General features: G+C 44.2%; 1 protein-coding gene across 2 annotated transcripts in view; it reads right to left on the bottom strand.

Annotated features, from left to right (window-relative positions):
* Nucleotides 1–962: 962 nt before the first annotated feature.
* LOC141237463 (interleukin-10 receptor subunit beta-like) overlaps nucleotides 963–11,676 on the bottom strand; it is a 59,780-nt gene continuing 49,066 nt past the window's right edge. The window contains exons 6-7 of one of the 2 annotated variants that reach the window (XM_073668343.1): nucleotides 9,030–9,187; nucleotides 963–5,727 (exon numbers count right to left, since the gene is read on the bottom strand). In XM_073668343.1, the coding sequence (XP_073524444.1) occupies nucleotides 5,605–5,727; nucleotides 9,030–9,187 (281 nt within the window). In that variant the 3' untranslated portion in view covers nucleotides 963–5,604. The remainder of the gene's footprint in view (nucleotides 5,728–9,029; nucleotides 9,188–11,676) is intronic. The other variant, XM_073668344.1, reaches the window with a different exon arrangement.

The raw sequence follows: 11,676 nt of genomic DNA, 5'->3' as shown, positions 1-11,676 counted from the left end.
TAGAGAAACCTCTGTGTCATGTACCAGCTACTAGACCCTGCAGTAGACATAACTCAGTGGCAGTCATTTATAAAATTGTTTCTAAGAAGAACTGCCTGTGTTGCCCATAGCAACCAATCACAGCGCAGCTTTCATTTTGCATTATGCTCTTGAGAAATTAAAGCTGCACTGTGATTGGTTGTTATAAGCAACAAGGACATGCCTTCTGAGCTTCCATAAATCTGCCCAATTAATGTGTTCATTTTGCCTGGAGTGTTCCTTTAATTAGAGTTAGTGCGTGTATCTGAAGGAAATAAAATGATGATTTCCATAATAAAAAAACAGAAATATATATGTGCTCCAAATGATGGCGGTGTTATACAAGTGACCACAGTAGACATATTATATAAATATATATTTTTTTCATTTTATTTTATTGGATTATATTGAATATAATTAACTACAAAGTGTAAATAAATTAAGAAGACGATGACACACAAAAAACATCCACGCTGCCTACGAGTCACATTTACAGCATCTTAGAGGAAATGTGTCATCAGGAAATGTCCCCTATTGCTTATATCAGGTTTTCATGGTAAATTATATATTTTTTTTTTTTCATTTTTGATCATTTTTCATATCACAATCTATATAAAATAATCTGGAGATTTTCAAAATTGGCCACTAGGCCTAATATTAGACTCCTATTTCCTATTCATCACATGGACATTATTAGGAATAGACTGACTCAGACCCTTGTTGTTTGTATGGAAGAATTATCTGAGCATGCTCCGATCTGGGCAAAAGTCATAATGCAGGGAGGGAGAACAGGAGAGCTGTGACATCACCTATTGTGAATGATGGATCCAGTGTTATCTACTGTATATAGAGGTGTTATCAGTCATTGTACAGGAGGAGGAGGAGGTGAGCTGTGACATCACCTATTGTGAATGATGGATCCAGTGTTATCTACTGTATATAGAGGTGTTATCAGTCATTGTACAGGAGGAGGAGGTGAGCTGTGACATCACCTATTGTGAATGATGGATCCAGTGTTATCTACTGTATATAGAGGTGTTATCAGTCATTGTACAGGAGGAGGAGGTGAGCTGTGACATCACCTATTGTGAATGGTGGATCCTGTGTTATCTACTGTATATAGAGGTGTTATCAGACATTGTACAGGAGGAGGAGGAGGTGAGCTGTGACATCACCTATTGTGAAAAATGGATCCTTGGTAATCAACTGTATACCTAGGTATAAAGAAGTGTTACCTTTCAATGTAATCCTGTCTGTGATGATAATGAAATTACTAAAAAGTCATCTGTATAGACAGGAAGTGTGAGTCTAGTATAATAATTCCTAGTGAACAGTGCAAATATATTTATTTTAAACATAGTTATGAACAATTGAAAAAAAAATAATATACATATATATATATCATTTTTTAAATACATTTAACATAAAAACCTTGTATTAAAAAATAGGCAATTTTCTGAGGGCTAATTCCCTTTAAGGCTGGGGCTACATGGCGACTATGAGTCAACAATATTGTGCTACTACACTTGACAATTAATAATAGTGAATGAGGTTACAGTGCGACTCACAACTTCCCATGACCTGACCCCAAGCAGAAACCCAAACCTGCTGGGTTTCTACATTATCACATTCGCTATCATTAGTTGCTTGTGGTACTGTGAGTTTAATGTCACGTGGCCATGTCACCACATAGCTCTAGCCTAAAGGGATTAAAATACCATGGCTGTTTTTTTTTCCACCTAACAATAGCGCCACACTTTTCTACAGGTTGTATGAGGTATTGCAGCTCATGAAAACAAGCCACGGACAGGGAGCGGTGCTCATTCTGGAAGAACAACCCCTTTAAGTTAGGATTTGCATACATATATAATGATAGTAACACACAACAGAGATATACATTTATATAAAACATTCAAATAACATGAGAGCAAGTTATGGTTGGGAAAATGGTTTTCAGTTTTTGCAAAATTATGATTCCTTAACTAACCAAATTGTTTTTAATTTACCAAGTTATCTGCGTGCCCACCTTATGGAAGCCGATGCACACGGTTAAGACATCTATTTGGGTGGGCCGACTTCAAGAGATTGTCTACCACTGGACAGCCCCTATGGATAGCTCTACTGCCCAGCCTAAAATAAAAGTGGTGAGCATAAAGTCAAACTATTCATAACTTTCTTAAAGAACATAAAGTGTAGACCACCCACGTGCCTGCTCTCTTGTGACATCTGCACTCTTAATAACTACTGCTAATAGAAGAGTTCCTCTGTATCCAGAATAATAAAAATCAGACGAGGTATCATCAAGAAAAAACTGATACTATATGGGAATATTTGATAAAGCTAAGTTTTATACAGTGCAAACTTTTCAGGCGGAAAAAGCTTTGATAAGTTGCAAAATTTTGGTGAAATGCAAGACTGCACTAAAGTTTTACAACTTTTGATGGTCTTATGCCATTTTTTCAGCTGGGGCAAGCCAACCTCTGATCGTCAAACTTATGAGCAGCAGAGACCCGTATGCCACAAATCTTACTCCAGTCCCCGACTGGAGGCGCACGCCACTTTACAGTCCCTGAAAAGTGGTGCCTCTTAATGATTCAGAAGCATCTGAGTCCAGCACGAGCTCTCATCAAAACCGGTGTGAACAAAGTCGGTCTTAATGACTAGACGGTCCTAAAATGTTCCAAGTTTCTCAGTGATTCTCATGGTGTTTGATAACTTTGGTATCTTTAGACTGTCTAGTCCAGGCTTACCATGGTCCACAAAGTTACGACAAATTGTGGCGCACTTTCAGCATTTCCAGCATGTCTGAAACACACAATAAATGTAGTGCAAGGCAAAAAAGATGGGAATTTGGCTTAATTTGTGCCAAAAAACGAAGTCCCGTAGCTTAGTAAGTCAGCTACCCTGCGTCATGCCTACAGCAATCCCTAAGGGTATGAAGTATGAACGCCAAGAATAGGAGATATTGAGGTATTCCTGGAGTGTTCTGTTAAATATATAAGAATAAAAAAAAGTAAAAGTGCCTAAAGTGTAGAAAAAAAGTAAAGAAAGGTGAAAGGATCAAACTTAGGTAAATTAGTATAAGGCGAGGTGCAGACGAGAGAATTTTTTGTCATCTGAGAAAATCAGATCAATTATTCTAATCACACTCTGATCAGACACCGGACGTAGAGAAGATATAGTAAAAAAATTCTCCATCTTCTCCATTCTGTCAGTCCATGGAAATTGGTCTGCACTCAGATGTCATCCGAATATCAGATCAAATTCGGGCATGCAGCTCAGTCCGATGGAAAACATCTGACATATGCACAGCCCCATTGGTACGAGTGCGATCTGATGTATTGTCGGATTGCACTCGAACCAATAATACGGTCGTCTGCACGAACCCAAAGGGTAAGAAAATAGTCCGAACAGTTATTAGGGTCTACAACAGGTGGGACATAGTGCGCTAAAATGAGACGAGCCTGCTCAGCTCCAAAATCCTTGATAAACGGCACAGGTTGGCCAGAACAAAAACTTTTGAGAAAAAGTTTAGTTTTTTAATCTCCATCTTTCTTTCTTGTACTGGATCATCCCAACACATCCTTCCCTTGGACATGGTGACGCCACCATTTTTTCTGATTTTTTTTAGAGACAATATCAAGTAGTGATGTCATTGATAGTGACATCACTGTTGTAGTTGGCGACTTTGTTGAGGGGATACTGTCTCTAAATAAAGAGATTCAACTCTATGTCAAGACTTATTTCCAAGGCAATGGTCGATGTGGGGAAAAAATTCAAAGCAGCTCATACCCACCAAACCTGAGACCCGACTGTAAAGAGCACTGGTTCGGGTTTGGCCTTCGGTGCAGCTCTGGAGGCTTATTCCACTTTCCAGATTTTTTTTTTAGGATTCAGAATACCCCTTTAACTGAAATAAATAACTATCTAGGTCAATATAAAAAATAAAGTACGATAGGAAACTTTCTGAGACACTGTGTCCAGGATTACTGTTCCACTTTGCAAGTCTTCAAATCTAGCCAATACTATATCATGTATTTAAGATTTCCTTAAAGTGTTTGTCTCAAGTTAGATTTCCAGGAGCACGTCACTTCCCTGGTGCGATGTGCTTCTGATGATTGACAGCCGGCCTGTGTTCTCTCCCATGCTGCAGCAGAGGCAGCTTTATCTCTGCAGCATTAGAGGAGCGGAGGGACACTGAAGATGAGCAGCGCTTGCAAGCTCTATAACACCGAACTTGTAAAGGGCTGTAAGACTGCAGAGGTGGCCAGTAACCTAGGCAAAGAGCAGTAAATAATACAACTAATATTCCCTCTGTTTTTGAGAACTGAGATGATTTCTCATGAGGACAAATTGCAGAGTTTCTTGTTTTTACAAGAAGTTAGTAATTTTACACATTTAAGAAGTTGAGAATAACTTTTTAAAGTGAAGTGGCTCAGTGTCAGCTGAGTGCTGCGGGTCCAGCTTCTCCTTTGCAACTAGTCTTATATTTTCCCTGTAGCGACCACTACAGGAGAAATATAGTATTACATGACAGTCATGCAAATAAATAACTATCCATTTGAGTAACAGCCAATGGTGTTCTACACCGGCTCATAGAGGGAGATCCTAAGTATGGGGGATCTATGACGCCCATATGCCCTAACACCCCATACGAACAGGGGCTTTCCTAAATATAGATCCCATACAGGATCTGAACGAAATCTTAGTCTTAATATTTCACAGGTTTTTATGGGAAATCGTACCCATGACCTGTGGGGGAATCGGCACTAACAATCGCCACCCTCGAGGGCACAAGGGATGTAAGCAGAGATCTAAAATAGGTAAAGTCCATACTGATCAGTTTCTACTCCCCGGGTCTCCAGGACCCCTGAACAGAACCGAATATGTTCCTAAACTCATCAAACTTATCTAAAGTCTAATTGAATGAATAGATAAATTGTACTTTAATGATACCGGCCGCATTGGTGCTAGATCATGTCACCCTAGGAGAAGACAGTAGCCCCCAAATGTCCCATCCATGGTAGGAGAAGACAGCAGCCCCCAAATGTCCCATCCATGGTAGGAGAAGACAGCAGCCCCCAAATGTCCCATCCATGGTAGGAGAAGACAGCAGCCCCCAAATGTCCCATCCATGGTAGGAGAAGACAGCAGCCCTCAAATGTCCCATCCATGGTAGGAGAAGACAGCAGCCCCCAAATGTCCCATCCATGGTAGGAGAAGACAGCAGCCCCCAAATGTCCCATCCATGGTAGGAGAAGACAGCAGCCCCCAAATGTCCCATCCATGGTAGGAGAAGACAGCAGCCCTCAAATGTCCCATCCATGGTAGGAGAAGACAGCAGCCCCCAAATGTCCCATCCATGGTAGGAGAAGACAGCAGCCCCCAAATGTCCCATCCATGGTAGGAGAAGACAGCAGCCCTCAAATGTCCCATCCATGGTAGGAGAAGACAGCAGCCCTCAAATTTCCCATCCATGGTAGGAGAAGACAGCAGCCCTCAAATGTTCCATCCATGGCGGCTATGGAAGGGGCCCAGCAATCAGACCATTAATTAATAAAAGGCCTGAGGAAAACAGAGAATTCCTCATGCCGCGTGCTTCCCGTCTGTCTCTTCTGATATAAATGTCAGCTGCTCACACGATTCTCCACATTCCTCCGCAGGTTGGGTCGGCAGGTAGGGAGCGCTGTAGAATGGCTTGCTTAAATACTGCAAGGAGAAAAAAAGAATCACAAACCATATATACAGGATAGAATTATCTTGTTTGCCTATAGCCAGTTTCTAGTCATCCACATTTATTTCACTGAAAGGGAATCTGTCGGCACAAAATGACTGTTCAAACCAAGCACAGTTGCTCAGTGCCCCCTTGATGAGGCTGAACAGTTCAGTGCTCCTTTCCACCTACTTGGTTTTTATCTATCTCTTCTCTTCTATGGGGCCTGTAAATCCAGAGCTGTCAATCAAGGGAGAAGGGGGAGGAGATAGGGTGCACTGAGTGCTTATTATTGGTCTGCAAATTGCCTCTTCAGAGAGGAAAAGGACTTGAACTCTACTGTCACCGTGTGACTTAGGATAAAAGCCAAACCAGAATCTCTACTTCCAGACACGTTTCAGGATGCTTGCCCCTCAGAGATCTGATTTGGCTTCGGAATCATAGAATGATAGAATGTTAGAGTTGGAGGGGACCTCCGGGGTCATCGTGTCCAGGCCCCTGCTCAATGCAGGAGTCACTAAATCATCTCAGACAGATGTCTGTCCAGCCTCTATGTGAAGACTTCCACTGAAGGAGAACTCACCACCTCTCGTGGCCGCCTGTTCCACTCATTGATCACCCTAACTGTCAAAAAGTTTTTTCTAATATCTAATCTGTATCTTCTCCCTTTCAGTTTCCTTCCATTGATTGTCGTGTTTCCATGTGCAAATGAGAATAAAGCCGATCCCTCTACACTGTGACATCCCTTCAGATATTTGTAGACAGCTATTAAGTCTTCTCTTAGCCTTCTTTATTGCAAGATAAACATTCCCAGATCCTTTAACCGTTCCTTGTAAGACATAGTTTGCAGTCCGCTCACCATCCATATGAGAAGCCTCTGACTGGGGTCTAAGGCGTAACATCTCTCCTTGTGGAGAGTAACTTGTCTGACATGACAGTGTAAAGAGACTTATAGGCCATGCAATGCTCATCTTATTGGTTTGAAGTCATTTTGTGCTGACAGTCTCCCTTTAAATTATCCAATAATCCACAAGCAAATTTATGCTTAAAATGTATCCCAACATTAAAAGTTATCTCCCATCCACAAGATTGGGCACTGGTCTGAATGCTGAGAACCCTACCTTTCCCAAAAACAGAGGTCAGAAATGCACACGTGGCCACCACTTCATTCATTCTCTATTTGACTCCATTCTGATGGGGCATATCAGAGCTCTATTCTCCGGATCTGTGAGAGTCCCCGCATCTGGACCTCGGGTCAATTCAGTTGAAAGGTGATAACATTCAATGTTGGAAATAATCCTTTAAATGGGTTTACTGGTATTTTAAGAAAATCAAGCGTAATGAGGTAACAGTATAAAATAATGAAGTATCCTATATCAAGGGCCCACTAGTAACCAACTTTAGGACCCCACTTTTCAGCTACAGGTAAATGTGACATTAGCCTCAATCACAGATTTATATAACAATGAACTGGATAGATTGGTAAATAAATAAGATGCTGCCTTTGTCTGTCAAGTACGGCTCATATAAGAGGGTGGTGGCCGACTCTTGCACTGGGACCCACCAGAGGATTCTCCCATTCTCCCGTGGGCCAGTCCAAGCCTATACTCAGCCCTTCTATCCCCTGCTCCAGTGATGCTGTTCCCCACCAGTTTTGGTTTACTTTTAGCAGTGGTGACATGATGTCCATCCACATGTGAACCCTGTAGCTGTTTACATTCCTGATCCAGGCATGAGTGGTACACAACCACTAAGGCCAGTGATTGGCTGCAGGGTTCAGATGTGCATGCATGGACATCAATCACTGTGGGAAGTAAGTAGAGACTGGCAGGGACCACCAGAAAAGGGGGGTGTAGTTTACTTCTTTATTTTTACCATTTCTTATTTGCGGGCAACTCCCCTATAATACTGGAAAAACCCCTTTAATATCCAACTTAAAGTTGTTGAATGTTTTTCTTTTGTGTATTCAGAACCCTTTCCGGGCAATCACAGCACTAGCAGGGATGAAGGAGGGTGCTGTGCCCTACAATTATGCAGTGGGAACTGGGATCCAAGGGATAACGGTTCTCCTTGCGGAAAGTGACATGTCAAGCCTGACATGCCAAGGTGAGGAGACTTTTAAGCCTTGCAGTGCTTCTCTGGGAAGTATGCAAATTGTCTCTTCAGAGTTGAAGAGGACTAGAACTCTAGCGCCACCTATAGGAAGTAGCAATCCTAAAAGTCAATATCGACCCTCTAGAGAGCCTTGTCACATGACTTAGGATAAAAGCCAAAACCAATTAATTGAGATTTTGGTTTTGGCTTTTATCCTAAGTCATGTGACAAAGCTCATTAGAGGGTCGAGATTTACGAGCATGCTTGCGTGTTTTCCAAGTATCTTCAGCGTGCTCGGGTCTTATGTTTGAGTCACTCCGTGTGCATGATTTGCGACTGTTTGACAGCTTTAATACATCTGAGGAATGCCTGTTTCTTAGAGATTCCTCACATGTGTTAAAGCTGTCAAACAGCATGCGCACAGAGTAACTCAAACATAACACCCGAGCACGCTGAAGATACTCGGCGAGCCGAAAGGGTTAACAGAACATACTCGCTCATCACTAGTAAAGAGTCACCATTGTTTAGGGGTTTTTTTTCACATAAATCAATAGTACACATGAAAATAAGAAACTTTGTAATATATCTGATCAGAAAAATCTGCTTCTTTGTCCTCCTGCTTCTTTCATTCTCAATTCACATGTAAAAGCTGTCTTCAGTTAATACAGATTTCCCCATCACGGAGATAGGAGATGACAGTTGGAGCTCGTAAAGTTCTATGTAGCAGAATGTCTCTATCTGCCTTTAGCTCCTCCTTCCTCCATAGATTTTTCAAAGCACCAACTGTCATCCCCTATCTCAGTAATGGGAAAATCTGTCTTCACTGAATACTGAGTTTACCCATTAATTGAGAGTGAAAGAAGTAGATTTCTCTGATGAGATATATTGCAAAGTTTCTTATCTTAATGAGTACTATTATTTGATGAAATACAAAATTAAAACGACGGTTAAACTTTAAGAAGTTTTCCAAAGTCCAAAAATAATCTCTGAAGGGAACATGACATCTGATTTATGCTGCTGGAACCACAGGCAGAATGAATCAGAGACCGGCTCTATAATCGCAGCCAAAAATTGCAAATTATTAAAGACCCTGATGAATTTCTCCCTGTGTGTGATCGAAGCCTTAGAATTTCTAAAATATTTTTCCAACAGGCTATAAAAAGTAAATTAGTAGTGAAGACACAATATAAGGCCAGATACAAACCTCTTTCAGATGCTCTGGTAAAGAATATGATGGAAAGAATATATATTGTGTGATCTCATATACTTTCATTATGATATAGGCCAGTAGAAGGAAAAAAACGGCTGACAGTACCAAGGATCCGAGGAACAGCAGGGCTATTTTCCATGATGGGGTCCTACCTGGAAATAGTTCATAATGTTAATATCAGCATCATTATTAAAGAGGATCTGTCACTTGCCATAAATATGTATTTTTTTTTACCTTGGTGTAAATGCCGCTGTTCTCATGAATCCGGCGCTGTTTTTCTTTTGTTCCTGCGCCTCTCCGTTCCTGAGATATGGACTCTTTTCCCAGTCCAGTCTTTTTAACCAAGTAGGCGTAATCCTTAATTATTCTTTATGGACATTTTCTTGAGGACCACGCCCAGTTGGCTAGCATGACTAGATTTATATACAGGGAAGATGGGGTCGTATCTCAGGAACGGAGAGGCGCAGGAAGAAAAGAAAAACATCGCCGGATTCAGGAGAACAGCGGCATTTACACCAGGTAAAAATATTACATCTTTATGGCAAGTGACAGGTCTTCTTTAAAGCAGAAACTCAAAAAGCTGACAAATATGTGTAAAACACTGACCCTGGCATTAGCCCACGTGCTGTACTTATCCAAAAGACCAGACAGAATCATTGTCCTAACCAAGAACGATATATGTAACCCTCGTGTGATACATGGGCACCACTCCAGTAACAATGATAACAGACCAGTAAGAATGTTGGATAACTGGTTTTGTATATGTGCACAGCCCAACAAAACATGCAGAGGAACTTGTAGCGTCGGCGTCCCTGCCCTCTGCTAGGCAGGGACGCTGTTCCCCTCACCTCTCTGCTCCGTGCCCGGCGGCTTCCTCCCGCTCTGCTTGCAGCGCCCGCTCTCCCCCGGTCACTGTGCTTAGGGCGCGCGCGCGCTCCCCCTCTCTTAAAGGGGCCGCGCGCGCCGCCCTAAGGAGTCCCCGGCCAATGGCCGGAGGATCCCTCCATATATAAGGCACCTCCTCCAAAATGGAGGTGCCCGAGCAATGTTGTTGCACTGTTCACTACTCTGCTTCAGCCCTCAGGTCCCGTTGCCAGTTACCTGCCAGTTTGCTGTCTGATTCCAGCCTGTTATCCGCTTGCCTGCTCGCTAGCCTGAGGTCCGACGGTCTGCCTTCCAACACCTGTCAGTCTGTCTATGGACCAGCTTGCCCGCTCACCTGGGAGCGTCCACCTGCTACCTGCTTGCTAGCCTACCTGGAGGCTCTGCCGTCACGTGCTGTGACCACCTGCCACTCCAGTGACTCTTGCTCGCTCACCTGGGAGCGCTCATCTGCTCCCTGCCTGTTTGCCTACCAGGAGGCTCCGCCGTCACATGCTGTGACCACCTGCTTATCCAGAGACTCTCGCCTGCTCACCTGGGAGCGCTCATCTGTTACCTGCCTGTTAGCCTACCTGGAGGCTCCGCCGTCACATGCTGTGACCACCTGCTTATCCAGAGACTCTCGCCTACTCACCTGGGAGCACTCATCTGCCATCTGCCTGCTAGCCTACCTGGAGGCTCAGCCGTCACAGGTCGTACCTGCCCGTTTACCCAGAGACTGTCCCGGTCACTTGCTGTGACCTCCTGCCCGTTTACCCAGAGACTGTCCCGGTCACTTGCTGTGACCTCCTGCCCGTTTACCCAGAGACTGTCCCGGTCACCTGCTGTGACTATCTGCCTGCCAGCCCTGGTCGCCACCCGCTTCCTTACAAGGACCGCCCCCTTGTATAAGTTGCTCAGAGGTTCCGCCTCCCAGACCCGTTACAGTTTGCTCGGGCCATGGAACCCGGTGGCACCCAAGCTCCCTCGCTCTCGGACCTTTGTCATGAACTGTCCCGTCAGAGGTCCCAACAGGAGTCCATCCTGGGTCACCTGCGGAATGTCAATTCTCGCCTGGACACTCTGACTGCTCCACCAGCAACCACCGCCAGTGTCATGACTCGCAACCCGGCAGCTCCGCTGCCCACCAATACCGTGGTATCCTACTCCGGACCCCGGCTTTCTGCTCCTCCTTGCTTCGGAGGCGACTCTGCTCAGGCTCGGGGCTTCATAAACCAGTGCACCCTGCACTTTGAACTCCTGTCCCACCAGTTTAACTCCGACCGGGCCAAAGTAGCCTTCATCATGTCCCATCTCACAGGGTAGGCTCTGGCCTGGCTAAATCCTCTATGGGAGAGAGGAGACCCCCTGGTGTCCGACTTGCCTACCTTTCTCACGGCTTTCCGGAAAGTCTTCGACGAACCCGGACGGAAGACCTCATCTGCATCGTCTCTGCTACGCCTCCGTCAGGGAGGTCTCACCGTGGGCCAATATGCCATACAGTTCCGTACCCTTGCCTCGCAGCTGGCCTGGGATAACGACTCTCTGGTATCTGTCTTCTGGGAGGGTCTGTCCGGCCGTATTAAAGATGAACTTGCCGGTCGGGACATTCCTACCACTCTCGATGACTTAATAACTCTTGCCACCCGGATTGACCTACGGATCCAGGAGCGTGCCAAAGAGGTCACCCGTGAGAGGAGGTTTCCACGTCTAGCTCCTACCTTCCAGAAACCCGTCACTCCCTCTGTTTCTCCCCAGGTACATTCTCCTGAGCCTATGC

Source organism: Phyllobates terribilis, unplaced genomic scaffold (genome assembly GCF_046119375.1).
Source record: "Phyllobates terribilis strain yellow unplaced genomic scaffold, ASM4611937v1 Scaffold_2__4_contigs__length_985480577, whole genome shotgun sequence".
In the NCBI taxonomy this organism is placed as follows: Eukaryota; Metazoa; Chordata; class Amphibia; order Anura; family Dendrobatidae; genus Phyllobates; species Phyllobates terribilis.
The sequence above is the reverse complement of the archived record's forward strand: the minus strand, read 5'-3'. Positions and strand labels throughout refer to the sequence as shown.